The sequence below is a fragment of the Egretta garzetta genome, unplaced genomic scaffold, assembly GCF_000687185.1.
Source record: "Egretta garzetta isolate BGI_Z169 unplaced genomic scaffold, ASM68718v1 scaffold633, whole genome shotgun sequence".
NCBI classification, from domain to species: domain Eukaryota; kingdom Metazoa; phylum Chordata; class Aves; order Pelecaniformes; family Ardeidae; genus Egretta; species Egretta garzetta.
Window position 1 is genome coordinate 504,185 of NW_009259195.1, and position 15,142 is coordinate 519,326.

The following is a 15,142-nucleotide window of genomic DNA, read 5'->3' on the forward strand; positions in this document are numbered from 1 at the left end:
GAGACGAGCACAGATAACAGATATCATATTAATGAGGGTCCTAACCGTCTAGGGCTTTGTGAGCTCGTGAAGTGATGCCGCCTCTGGATGTGCCCAGGGATGGTGTTTCCCTGAGAGCACCTGGTGTGAAACGCCCCACACGTTGAGACCCCGCTATTCCCAATACCTTTCCTAGGAAGGGGACATGGCTGACCATCTCAAGGATGAAGCAAACCCAGATCCTCCATTTACACAGCTCCTTGCTCTGAGCTAGACCTCCCTAGTCCATATGTCCTCCATGTGATATGGAGGAACACATTTGGCTCCCCAAGGCGCCCCACACATCAAAGCTTCTATGCGTAGTGGTGTTAACTGTGTTATCCCTGCAGCGCTAGGCTAAAAACCCAACTGGGAGTTGAGATGGTTGGGTAACAGAGAAGTGGCTTTGAAGAAGCTGAAGCTGTAGGTGTCCTGAGACTGCTGACATGCACGTGGGGATGGGGCAGGTTCCTCAGCCGGGGCTGGGCTGGCTGGGCGTGGGGGAAGGAAGAGCTGTCAAAGGCTCTTAGACCAATCTGGAAATAACTTCAAACAAAAAGCTTCTGTTTACAGGCAGGGGAAGAACCATTGTCTTGGAGATTTAAAACACCAATCAAGAAATTCAGTGGTGTTTTTTCTGCAACTATGACTTGACCTTCCTGTTTACATTAAACATTTTTTATGGCAGTGTGCAGTGACGTTGTTGCTTTGTTTAAGGTATTTGACAGTTACAGCAGTTCTGGGAATAATTGTTTTGGTTCTGTATATGTCAGGAAAGAAATACGTTAATATTTGGGATCAGGTTACTTTTTTTTTTATAAACTTATTTATATTTGTTGTGTTTCTCAACTTTACCTTCTTCCATGAGGACCACGAACATGCTAAATTTAGTTTTAAAACAGCATTTGTTAGTAACATATTCAATACTTTATGTCCAAAATGTTCTTTTCAGTTGGAGGTTAATCTACTCTAGGACCAGTTGGCTACAACATCACTTCTTTTGTTATTATCATTTGCGTAAAAATGGTATATTAATTTCTTAGAGTTCACTTGATCCTGATGCTTTTTTGTTAGCAGAGGTCTATAATCCTTTCCACAGCAACCACTTGTAAAAGCAAGGGATTATGACTTGAGGCAGGATATGAGCAGCAGGAACAGATCATCTTAAAAACAAAGATCCTGTTTGAGTACAAATGCTATTGTTAGCACAGAGTTGGGGTGAGTCAAGTGGCAGGATGTCTATTAGAATATAATAAATTTGTATCTACGCCACATGGCACGCTAGCCAGAAGACACATCCTTTTAGCAGTTATGTGATAGACTGCGTATTTTTATACCTTTACTTATTATACTTTTGCCTAGTCCAATAAACCATTCCCTCTGAGAATGGTTGATATCTATAAACATCTGAACAGCTTTTTGGTTTTCTGTAGATTTATTTTTCTGTCTAAAAAGTTTCCGCACTGTTATACTTTGCCCAAGATCTGCTAAAAGCAGGAATTTAAAATTACATGGTCGTTGCTTGAAATTGCAAGGTCATTCTGAGGTTAGTAATAGCCACTTTGGACTATTGCTGTCTTTTCCTATGACATGTGTGATCCTTCAGAGAAAAGGAGAAGAAGGGGAGATTTTTTTTTCTTTGTCCCTATATTTTAAAAAAAAGCAATCCAATAACATTTTTTCCTTTATTAAAAAATCTTGGGTTTAATACTGATATTTTTAACTGACCTATCTAACACTGATAGATGTGACTCAATTTCAAAGTATTTTTAAAGTTTAATTTTTTTTCCTAATATTTTTGCTGTTAATGTCAGTAGGAAGTAACGAAGGTACCGAGTGACAGAAAACATTCTAGCCAATTGTGAAAAAAAACCCCTACTTTTTGTAAAAATTTAAAAAATTCTTACATGGCATGGACAAAATTAATAAATAAACAAAATGCAGTGATGGAGTCAGGTAGCAGTTTCACTTGGGACAGTCTGTACAGTTATCCCAACAACTGACACCACATGCAAGGGGTAATCTGTGCTTCCCAAACTTCTGTTGACTGTATTTTTGTAATAGACAACAAAATATAACCTGTTTATATATGTTATGAATTTTGCCTCAGTGTATCTTAATTTGTACATGCTTATATATATATATTTATATATAGTATTACACACCATAAAATAGTAGAATTCCACATAAGTGTCTCTAAGGCAAGTCAAACAGAAGTTTTGGTAGAAGAAAATGTTTGGAGGGGTCTTTAATCATTGCCATGTGGTGGCAAGAGGAGACTCAATATAATGGTTTCAGCGGGTTTGTTTGAGTGCTTGCTACTGCATGGATTAGGATCCCTCTTCAGTGTCCTAAAGTTTGCAAGGTTAAAAAATAAAAAAAACCCATAGTCTTAAAGTTATTTCTCTAACTCCTGCCTGAGAAGAAGATTTTATTGCACTTGATATATGGAGGTTTTCAGATCATCGTACTGATGGCACTTGGGCTGCAACTATATTATCAATGAATAAGAAAACAGAAGCCATGGCATTTCAACAGTATGAATTCTTCAGACTGTATTATTTTGTTAGCCTGAGGCAAGAGACTGTGCTCTTAGTACTCATCTGTGCAGAATGAGTAATCTGAGGCAAATGGGTAACCACAACGCGTGTGCAATATGTCCAGATACTATGGACTAGCCGGTCTTGCTGTGCGCCACAGGCAGCCAAGTATCTCTCATGGACAATAGACGTATGTTAAAAAATGATAATTTTGTTATACTGTCTGGGATTTCACCACATATAACTGATTGTAAAAGCATTATAGCAATGACAGTGTAACTGTGGGTCTGTTTATTCTGACCGTGGGTCAGAATTTTATACTGTAAGGAGTTGGTTTTTACCAGCAGGATTTTCTGGTACCTAACCAGAATTCTGTATTTTTGCATGAATTCTATGCATGGGAGCAATGGAAAATACATATTCCCAGCGCGATCTATTTTGGTGTTTTAACATGGCTTGCATTAGCGTGTGTGGTAGCTTGAATTTTCTTTCTTCGCCAAAGCTGCTTAAACAATACAATGACAGATTCCTGCTTTTATTCTTCGTTAATGTCATTCTTCATCCTCTCTGCCCCACATCAGGGAGGAAGTGTTGTGCGTTTGCTATTTTAATGAAGAGAAATGAGGCATCTATCAACTCGGATTTATACTGGAGAGCACATCAATTCAGTTGCCTTGAGCTTGCTGAGTTTGCATATCCAGGGCCAAGCAGCGCTCTCAATTACTCCCGTGCAACCCCATTAACTTCAGGAGGTAGCGCAGTTCAAAAGTGGCTTTGCAGAATGTGGGGCGATATTAGAGGGGAAAAAAGGATATCTGCTAGGAGAAGGCAAGCTCCAAAATATTATTTTTGGTTATCTAAAAGGAGATGTGCGTGCAGTCATAATTACACTCTTGAAAGGTTAGAGTAGTCATCGTACAGTAATTTCATTGAGTATTTCTTTGTAGATGTGCCTAACAGAACAGACAGCCTCCCAAAAATCACTGCAGTGAGGGGGAAAACACTGCCAGCCCTGGAAACATATTGTAAATCATATGTCTTTAGTAGACTGTATCCTGTAATTACTCTTAACCGTAGGTTGTTTCTTCCTCTTTCTCTCTCTAGGAGCTATGCCGTCAGCGCATGGCAGTGAAAACATCTGATCGCCCCGAGCCCCTGCATGCTTCTCGAATAAATAGCGTTTCTTCACAATTTAGCGATGGGCCCATTCCCAGCCCATCGGCCCGGAGCAGCACGTCGTCCTGGTGCGAAGAGCCAGTCCAGTCCAACATGGACATCTCCACCGGTCACATGATCTTGGTAAGGTGGTTTTGTCTTCACGGCATGAGAAATTTTGTCAGAGTTTAAGGTACCTGCTCAGCTTTTGGAAGGAGATAACTTTTAAAGAAAGGGAAGCTGTCTTTTCACAAGTAAAAAATATTCCTGAGCTTTGCTGGTAATCTTAGCTTTGTATAATTAAAACTAAAGGGATTTTTATTTCCGTTCCTTTTTCATTGTATCATTTTTTTTCCTCTCTGGGGAACATTCTTTCATCTTGGACATACGAATTGTTTGTGTGCTTGCTTTAAAAAGATAAGCCCTGTGTTGTCCTTTTGTCCTATTAATTTATGTTTACCTCAGCTTGGACAACTGAAGAAAACTGCTAAATTTCTGATCAGCTTGCTGCTTTTTCTCATGTGTCTTCAGTGAGCGGCAGTATCTGAGCTGAGAAGGCAACAGAGTATTAGTGATTTGGAGCAATTTGTCTTCCATCACCCTTAGAAAAGAAAAGAGATCTGGATTTTGAGCCTTGCCTGAATTTTGTTGTCCTTGGCTGAATTTCTTCCAAGCTGGATCTCTTCTATGTTTGAAATGATCCAAATATATTCTATTGATGGAGTCTGCATTGGAAAACTTGGGTTACTTCCAAACTCGACTTGCAACCGGTATGAGTGTAGAAGATGGGTACGTGAAGATCTGTGTGCATGTAAGAGTCAGAGTCCAGTGGTGGGGACTGGCTGCAGCTTGTTTCTGTCTCTCTCTGCTGGTGTCCTGCTGGGAGAGCTGGGGAGTAATCCCTCATATTTTGTGACTTATTTTCCTCCTCCTTTAAATATTTTCTGTCCTTCTAGAGTGCAATGAAATTAGCTGAGAAGAAGTTAGGTGATGGTGAGGATGATGAGTCAAGTGTTATTTTGCTTTCTATATTTGATTTCTGCTATTTATTAGTACGGTTGATCTGAAGTACGCACCCTTTCTGGTTGACAGAGTTGCCGTGCTTTTGGAAACTTCCCTGTTGATTTATTTAAGCACTGCTGAGAAGACTCACCAGTGGGGTCTTGCAGAAGAAAACTTCTCTCCACCATGCCATACTTTTGGGTCATAATTTTTCAACTTCTTTCTCTCTTTTTCTGGACTTATATTTGGAAGTACTATCTTCTCAGATATTTTTCAAGTTCTTACAAGCCACCTCACATAATGGAGAAAGGAATGAAGGCAGGCAAACCCCAAAGAGCTATTTTGACCTCAGCCAAGTTACTGACCTCCTTCAGCCTTGATCAGGTCAGCTGTAAAACTGAGCATAAGCAGGGCAGGATTGTAAACCAGATGCTTCATCAGAGTCATCCTAAGTAAATACTTCTTCCCCTGCCCCTGCCTATTCCCCCGCAAAAAGGAGTTAATTAAGTATTATGTTCAAATCTGGTATACAAGTGCAGTTTGGAAGGGTTGTTACCATGACAGAAAATCATTTGTTACAGTTTTTACTGTCCCACTTTTGCCTAACCAGAATTAAAATTCACTTGATTTCCTTTCATAGTTAACAAAAATGCTTGGGGGAAAAAAGAACGTCTCCAATTGCTCAACCTCAAAATAAGTACCAATTCCAATTGTAAGGTTCTAAGGCAATATATTTGTATGGAAATAAGAGCAAAATTTCCTATGTAGACAGAAATATGCATTTAACATTTGCAAACAGCTTCAACTACTTTAAATTGAGCAAAATTGTTTTCAGTTATATTATTGGGAAAAATAAAAAATCACAAAGTCAAGCTTAAAGGAGAGAAAGCTGCATAAGGGAACCACTTATTCTGGCTCTGGGAATTTCTTCAAAATTGCAAGAAAGAATTATCTTCATATGGCGACAAATAAACTTTAAAAAATAGATTGGTCAAGATCCCTGTTACGGTGTTCAGTGTCCATAATCCAGTCAATCCTGTTTAACCCTGGATGAACTCATACATGTGTTAGCCATCTAACAGCATATGTTATATCTTAGATGGTGAGGGTTCAAAGAAGGGTAAAAGAAATGCTGTAGTGTCTTGAGAGCACAAACCACACAGAGAGAGTAAAAATAGTTAATTAGTTTAGTCTAAACTGAACAAACAAAAATCAGTGATTCAGGGTAGTCTGCCTGTGTGCTTTGAAATACAGGATGGGGAAAAATTGTTCTTAATGGATGCAGATGATACAATTAGGGAGAAAATATGGATTAGAATCGAAAGGATGCATTTACCCTGGATATCAGGGCAAGCCTAATAGGAGGGTCAGGCAGGCAGTGGGATGTTTACTTAAGGGAAGTAGTTAAACCGTAAATTCAAGATTTGCTGAAGGCGAAGCTAGGTTAGGTTTCCATGGGAAGATCAGCATCACTCAGCTACAGCACTGAAGCAGATGATTGGACTTGATCAGAAATATTTGTGTTTTGTGTCACCATGGGTCACACTGAAACCAGAGAGCTGACCCAAATTACGTTTTGCTCAAAAATAAATGCACATATCTGTAATGCCTTACTTGCCTGAATTTCTCTCCCTTTGGAGATGCTGTGGCTTGTTGGTCTTCAGGAGTAGAAGAGGCTCTCCAGAGGTGAGCTTTTCCTCCCGCTGCCCTGCCACTGCAAGTGGAGGAGTACGAGGGGCCACTTCACAACTTTTATCCCATTCAGTGCAATAGATTTTCCAGTTCATCCCATTCTCTGCTGCCACAATCCTCTTACCTTTTAAATTTCATAGATATTTTCCTTGGAAACTATATTAGTGCTTAAAAAAGCAACGAGAAATATTAACAAGGGGCCTAGTAATAATGGCAAATACCATCTGCTTTGCAGGGTAAATGCACTTACAGGTCTGTAAATGTGTTTTTCAGCTCCACAGCGTGAAGCGAAGTAACAGCTAGCTGAGCTGGGGCTCCTCAGTCTTTATTGTTCCTAGGTGCAAGGACCTCCCCAGAGAAAATAAAACAAGGGCTTACTGTATAAAGTGGCAGCAGGAAATATTTTATTTTGATTTATAAACAGAATAAATCTTTAATGAAAGTAGCTTAGAAGAAAAGTGTCTGCGACAGCTGAATGACTCTGTGTAATCTTGCTCAGAGGTAGCGTTGTTCAGAAACGTTTCTGTAAAGCTGTTTAATTTGCTGGAAAATGCTAGCAGGTCAGACCTGAAGTGATACCCAAGCCACCTCAGCTTTGGTTTTATTGGAGTTTGTGGTTAGCCATAGGTGTTCTTTTCTTGGAGGACTTGCTACTTGTGGTTAGCCCGCTGTTTATAGTACTCAAGGTCTGGAGAAACCAAGAACCTTCCAAACCCATGTGGCTGTGGGGCAGTCTCCTCACTTAGACTGAAACCAGTCATTCAAAGAGAAAAATCCTGCATTTCTGCCACTTTCCCGTACAGCAAAGACAACATCTCTGCGCTGCTGACAGTAGCATGAGGTAGTTTGTACTCTTGGCAGGAGGAAGCAGGGAGGACTCAGGAGGCCCAGAAGGACAGCGATAACAACATTCAGAGCTTTTTTTCCTTTTTCACGTTCTTTTTCCTCACATTTATAGCAGGAGGATGGCCCATATGGCACTTTTTGATTCTGTTTTTCTAAAAGATCCAAGCACTTTGGAAAGCGTAATTAGAAGATTATGTTTTATGCAGTTGTGTTTGTGGCGCTGACTGGCTGGTTTCAGCATGAGCAACAGCAAAGAGGTGCCCTCATTTCAGTCACCGTTGGCTTTGCAAGAAAACAATTGGGTTTTGGAAGGTCACAGCAAGGAAAAGAGTAGGAACTCAGAAGTAGATTTCCATCCACTTTATTCACATATGTACATCTATATTTCAAGTGCCTAGGGAAGTCCTAATAAAGTACAACGCTTCCCTTTCCAGTCCAACAAGAGAACCAGGGTGGCCTTGAAGGTGTCCAGGAGGGATTTAGTCTCCCTGACTTGGGCTCCTGACTTGAACCTACGTTTTAGGCACTTAATGAAGTGGTGTTGTTGACTTGAGTCCATAAACTTCCCTTCTAGTTGGTGAAGTCAGTGGGTGGATATGAAGGTCTCCAGAGAATTAGGCAGAGAGAGGATTTCTCTTGGGAGGCCTCCTGTTGTGCCTGCACCATCCCATTGATGTCTGCAGCTTAGATGAAGGAGTCTCTTTTGAAGCACAAGTTTAGCACGTACGTTAGGTAGATTGGATCCCACATCTGCTTTGTATATTGCCACGCTTGTTTGGTTAAAATAATTATAATCTTTTATGAGTTTTTAAATGAAGAACAGTACTGCAAGAAGTGAGTGTATGCTTTTGATGATAACATTTTGAGGTTGTTATCTGAATACCATATATGAGAGGGATTTTGCAGAAGCAGAAGTGATTTTCGGTATTTTAGGTTTTTTTTTTCCTTGTGAAGACAGACATGTAAAATTTGGAGCAGTATACATAAATTAGAATTTCAGAAAGTGTGAATTTCCAAAAGGTCCTCTTCAGTACTTGTTTAAGCTGGAAGTCTGAAGATTCTTCTCCCTGAGGGTATGAAACTGCTTATGTATTGGAAATAATAATAGTCTGTGATAGTTTGTGCATACTGTACTTTTTCATAACTGGGCTGAATGAGACAGCAGGAGCAAATGAACTAGGGACCGAAATCTAGGGCCTCACATGTAGGAGCTATAAGTCCACTTGATGCCCTTGTCTTTGGCCATTTGCCTGCAAAACCAAAAGGACTCTCCTGTAGAGAAGTGAAGGATGGCCTCATATGAGAACTTTGTGTCAAAGGGAAGTTCTGGGATAGGTTGTGTCCCAGAGGGTGAGCACCTGTGAGCACCTCCTGGGACACAACCTCAGCTCAGGGCACATGGGACGGGGACCTGCTACTGGGAAATCAGTCAAGCCCAAGATGTTGAATTTTGTATCCAGTTTAGGTTTGGTGCTGAATCTGTGGCACGGTTGCTGTGGGACTGAGAAGGGTAACAAGCAGGGAATAGTTTCCAAGGTTGAACCTGGGGGTTTTGATAATGTTAGTATCCTGTAGTCTCTGCATAGTAACTTTTCAATGGTTTCTAAGCAATTTTCCCTCGGTCTCATTTTTTAAAACAAACTCTGTTTGAAATGAACTCTATGGGGTAGCTGCTCTAAATTTAATTGAATGTGGAGGACTGGGGGATTGTGTGGTAGAAGACACTTCCCAACAAGAAAAACTATCTGTTAAATCCTGCATCACATTTTGCTGAAACCCCTTGATTGTATTTTTAAAGCTGCAATAAAAGCATGAGCAAAAGGCATCTAACCACACTTTTCTAAATAAAGAAAGGAACTCCAGCATGTGAGGACCGATGCGCTGTGCTAGATGCAGGTGTGCTTTCCACCTTGAACTAATCCATATGCACACAAAACATTTCCTGAGCGAAGGAGCATGCTGCCCGGTACGTGAGCGCAGCGCGCTGCCCGGGGACAGACGCCGCAGAAGTGATTAATGCTAGCAGGGACAAAGGGGAGGACTGCAGGTAGGGAAAACAAGGTCTTTGTCACAATTATAGTGCATTTGATTATTTAGGGGGGGTTAAATTTTTTTTTCGAGAAAACGAAGAAAAAGTCCTCCCTCACATGGGAAGGGAAACAAGTCAGTGTTTTTCCACCATTTCCTTCTACCACCATTAATTTCTCTTCAGCTGTTTTATCAATTTCAAGACTAGATACACTCTGTTTAAAAACCGAGAAAACGAAGAAAAAATCCTCCCTCACATGGGAAGGGAAACAAGTCAGTGGCAAAGTTTAGCTAAAAGCATAAACTCCTTACACATGTGCTAAGTGGATCTGAATCCCAACTTATCTTTTGGCTGCACCTGTATAAATAGTTGTAGGAGTCTCACGAAACCTAAGTCCCAAGAAGGCTTTGGCCCCATATGCCATTTCACCACAAACAGTTAGACGAGAGGAGTCACAAGGGAAGAAGGCCGTTGTGTATCCCATTACTCAGTGACAAGATAGCCAATATCCCAAAAAGACATAAATACTGTGGATGGGAAAATCTTTACCCCTCTCTCCCTCAGTTGTTGCGCTTTTAGGCACGAATGGGGCTGGTTGCCTCCTGAAAGATCTTCTGATGAAATGGCATTTATCCCTTCATTTTAGTTTTTTTTCCCCTCACTGAATGTTTAAGTTATTTTGAAACATTTCCCTCTGTTTGTTGAGAGACAGGACTTGAGATACAAAGAGGAGGAACTTGAGGGACAAAGAAAACCTGCAAAGAAAAGTGCAGAAAATGTCATTGCATATAAAAATGGTTCTACTAATAGAGCCATAAATCTATAAATGGATGTATGTACTACATAGATTTCATCAATAAAACTCAGAACAGATATTCATGAACAGGTTACCCTTTGCTTCTTCCATTTTTGTTTCATGTTCAGTTGCCTTCTTTTTTCTATATTAATCTTGTTGAATGGGCCTTAGGAAACAATGACAATTACAGAGTCAGTATTAAATCAAGAACATTCCTCTTGAACATGCTATGAAATTAATTTCAAAAATCTTTTTTTTTTCCTAACTTCCTCCCTGTCATTTGTTTTCCCCAAATGTATTCATGATTAGAAGTAACTCGTCAAATTTCTGTGACTACATCTTGGGCTGTCGCTTGACGGTGAGGTGTTTATTCCAGCTTTGTTTAAGCTGCTTTGGATGAACACTTTTAACATTCCCTAAGGCTTTTAGTAGAAAGATGAAGAAAGCATTTCTATTAATATTCTAGAGTACTAATTTTAAAAGCGTTACACTGGGAGAAATATGTGACACAAAACTAGCTTATGTAACTATGTGCACGAAGAAAAAGAAAGCATCATTGCCATGGCTGAAACAAAACTTGGTGGCTATCTGAACTTCTTTTCTGTTTCCCCCAGCTTTTTTCCATTTCTAGAGAACATCCAGGTAATGTCAAGGCAAGATAAGTACCAGTTGTAGCAAGTAGCAAGAGATGCTAGGAGGTCATTTAATGAAAAAGATCTGGCTTTTGATACTGCAGATTGAAGACAAGGGTTGTTACTGGGTCCTCAGCTGCTTCTGAGAGTCTCATTAGTGGCAGAAACCAGAGATGAACACTCATCCAGGAGGCTACTAGTCTTGTCTTTTGGCATCCTCAGTAATGAAGTGCTCTTTGCTGTATTTGTTCTATTGCGCATGCTCACACCAGGCATTAAGTCATTGATAACTCATTGTAGTAGATATAGCAGTTAATCATATTTTTGATCTAGCAGGTGGAAATGCCTATTTAGAAGGAGAAGGATACTAGAAAGAGGGTGATTCAGGAAGACTTCCCAGGCAGGAGGCCCAAGATGATAATATATATTAGTAGAGTATTTCTGAGCTGGTGGCAGCATTCAAATGTGAGAAGGAGGTGAGTTCTGGCTCACTGTGGGATAAAGAAATGGCTCACGCAGGTTGCAAGACCTGGTGCACCGCTGAGATCAAATGACATGGTAAATGGGACTACAACTTCTGAAAACACGTAACAATTCAGGATGGAACTGGGACTTCCTTCATGGTACTTATAAAGTGGGGGCATCATACTGGCACTGTGGTTTTGCACTGTTGCAGCAGCTGCAGTTTAAGATACTCAGGAGGACTCCAGTGGTATTTTGGAGACCTCCTTCTCTTCATGCAGGCTACACCAGAAGAAGTTATTGGAAGTGCTCTGGTTAAGATGCTACTGGCAATGAAGGCAGCTTAATCCCTCCATTGATTCAGCAAAGTCTGTTTATTCTCATCTTCAGGGCAAGATAAAAAAGTACACTTTGCTTTCTACAGCTCTTTGTGGGATCAGGCCTTAACTCGTCTGTGTTTCGTGAGTAAGGTATCAGAATTTGGGTGGTATTTGGAAAATTTAATGTGTAGGACACAGACAAAATGCTCGTGATGATCAAATTTTGCATATGCACCCACGACGCAGCTGTGGAAACATTTTTAAATAAGGAGATAAACATTAAAATAATCTGTGAAGTTCGCTTGTGGATGACATAGTATTTGCTGTTCCATAAAGGCTGACTATGTTGCTTTTTGGTCAAAACCAGGTAATGTGAAAGCCTCCTACCTTCAAATATTCCAACCCACCCCTCCCCCCAGCATGCTTTAATAAAATACGTACTTTGGCTATGAATTTCTCCCTTTTATATAACTCTTCTTCTGTTCCAGACTAGAGTAATACCTTTTCAGTTTTTCCAGTTGATAGCTCTCCCCCAATGCTGTCATGTCTCCCTCATCCTCGTGTCCTAAACCCATGTGCTAATGCTGCTTTAGGTTGCCCAGTTGGCCAGGAAAACCCTGTTCATAGCTGAGGAAAATTTCGAGTTACCTCTTGTTTCTGGCTGCTTGCTGTTGCATTGCATTGAACTAAGAATGAAGGCGGGGGTGACAAACTGCTCACAAGCATCACCTCCTTCAGGCATGACCTGTTAGTGCTCGGGGAATTATTCTCTGCCCTTTTCTTTTTGGAATGACTATGAGAGCTAGCGTCCACATCCTGAAATGTTTCTGTCCTCAGACTGGTTAGTAGTAAATACACTAATGTCTGTTGAAGATGGTTGGTTTCTGGATTTGACGTGTCTTTAAAAAATATTTCTCTGACTATGTATCGCAACGGCGTTATTTTTAAGATGACTTACGTGAAGGTTTGCCTCCTTCTGGCTGGGCTGTTTGTATCTAAAACATTCCCATGAACATCCAGTAACCCCACTGCACATAGCAGCTAAGCTCTAGTAGCTGTCAGAGTGGGGTGAACTGAAGCACGTTTCTGTACTTCTTTCATTAAATATCTGCACACGCAACACATTTCTTTAAAGAAAATAAACAAAAAATGACAATGTTTCCCTATTGGGTACATTATATTTATACTCTGAGCATGGAAGAGAGCCTGGTAATTACAAAGTTGTTTAAGCATTTTTGTTTTAAAATTAAGAAGGTACTGAACTTGGGAAAACAAATAGAGTCAGTTATTTAGTGCTGGCTAGTTCTTACATTCTTTTCATATTTAAGTGGGCTATAGCTGGTTGCAAATAAAAATGCTAAAGGACTAGCAATGCGCACCATGATTTGCGTTCTTGCTGTCATCCAAATTCACAGAAAGAAGGAAACATATTAAAGAAATTTGATAAGACCAGGTGGTCTGAGTGAATAATTTCCCTTTCATTAACATATTCCCCTTATTAACTCTGTAATTAATTGTACATAGCTAAGGAAAGCTATGGAAATTGCATTTTGAGATGTATCAAAGCTGACTTTATGCTTCAGACTTCCATGCAATTTACTATTAATGAAGCAAGAGATGGAGGCCCCAAATCTATAATTATTACTTACTATTTGAATGACAAGCAAAGAATTTTATCAGCACAGTTTCAAATGAAAGGGGATTAGCAGCTAATGTTGAAATTGTTAATCTTTCTTATTAAAATAATTTTGACGAGAGTGTTTAGCCTGAAAGAGGTTTCTGGAACATCATTTACCATTAAAACAGCTATTTTCTGAAGCTCAGTATGAATTTGTCTAAGTTTGACAGCAGGGTGCAAATATTTTTTAAATGAATGAATATTTTATGGGAGCTAAGGCTGTTCATGTGTGAGCTGATGCCGAGCTGCTTGCTGTGTGCATATTGCTGGAATGTGTGGCAGGATGGTAGTTCAATATCCATCTTACCAAAGTGAAGAAGTCTACTGAGATGATAACGGAAAAAAAGCTACAGCAGAAAAATCTGAGAAATGAAATTACACCCAAGACTGTATCTGCACACGACTGATAGCTGGTGGGACCCTCGCCAGAATCGAGCCCTAGATATTGGTGACATTTTTATGACACAGAAAAAGCCTATAATTATGTTCGGTAACAATGTTGCTTCATGTTTAGATAGGCCTTCTTACTCCTTTAAATAGTGGTGTATTTCCCATTTTCATATATTTTTATTAGTGTTATGTACTTTAAGGTGAATATTCAATAGTGGGTGCTTTATACCCACATGTATGCTTGTGTACCAATACCACATACAGCAACGGTATCCTCATATTTGTATAGATAAATATTTGTGAGCAGAGATATAATGTACACGTCTTTTAAGTGTTAATGAAAAACTACTTGGCATTTTAAATTTTAAAACTTTTCCTTGCAATGTTTGCAATTTTAATATCTTACAGGAGCATACAAATGAAGCTGACAAGGCTGTTTTCGCTCCTCAGGATGAGGAAATTGCGAACGTATAGTGACACAAACGGTGAAAAGCAAAGCAGTGGTAATTTACAAAATTTAATTTGCAGTGGTCTCAGCCACATAAGTACTGGAGGAGATGTATGTTAAAGAACACTATGAATTTGCCTGTGCCCCATTATAGAAAAAAGCTAATGCAAGAGATATCACGTGTCTTTGCCAGTGACAAATCTTGCCAGCAGAAGAGATGCTAGAGATCATTTAAATGCTTTGATTAAGACCTTAAGACTTTGTATAAAGATACCATCAACACAACAGACCCCCATGTACCTGCTGCGCCATGAAGTTACTCCAGGCTTTACCTCTGTATGGACCTGTGGGAAATTCATTGGGTTTACTCTGGAAATTACAGGTTACAGAACTAATCTTATATGTGTAGTCCCACAAATGTTCCTTTGCAACAGTCTTGCAGACAGAGTGGTATTGTAGCAGAAACTGCGCCATAAACAGTATGTTCGCTTCATTCGTCGGACAAAATGAAAGGGTTTTTAGCTTAAACATAGCAGTTGTTAAATAGCATGCAGCAACAATACCTGAAGAAGCAGTTTCATTATAAAAGCATGTTTTGTATATATTCTAATTATGTGTTAAGTCAAAGTCGTCAAAGGTTCTTCGTAATCTGTAAGAATCATAACAAACCACGTAGACCGCAACAGTAGGAGACAGTCACCATGCTGGTGTGGCAGGCTGGTGTAGTTAAGAGGTGGAATATGTCAAGGATGAAACTAATGCAGAATCCAAACCCAAAGCTTTTCTAAATCCAGGAGTGTTTCTGATGCAGATATTTATTTACTGCTTTAGTAGGAAGGCACCCAGAAGAGTTGGTTTGATTAACCACAGCAACCACACATAAGCAGGAAGGCAGAATCCCCAGGGCAGTGCTGGCTCGTAGCGGGGGGATGCCCTGCTGCTGCTCAGGTGGGCATGTGTCATACCTGCCCAAGAAAAGCACTTTCTTCTTTCCTCATTGCCTCCTTTCTGGTTGACAGCCAGCTGAATAGGAGCCAGCAGTGTGCCCAGGTGGCCAAGAAGGCCAATGGCATCCTGGCTTGTATCAGGAACAGCATGGCCAGCAGGAGTAGGGAAGTGATTGTACCCCTGTAC

At 40.1% G+C, this 15,142-nt stretch overlaps 1 protein-coding gene across 1 annotated transcript in view; it reads left to right on the forward strand.

Moving 5' to 3' along the window:
- PTPRN2 (protein tyrosine phosphatase receptor type N2) overlaps positions 1–15,142 on the forward strand; it is a gene marked incomplete at its 5' end in the record, with an annotated part of 501,249 nt that overhangs the window by 408,261 nt on the left and 77,846 nt on the right. Inside the window, one exon of the mRNA XM_035891409.1 lies at positions 3,663–3,857. Within this exon, the coding sequence (XP_035747302.1) occupies positions 3,663–3,857 (195 nt within the window). The remainder of the gene's footprint in view (positions 1–3,662; positions 3,858–15,142) is intronic.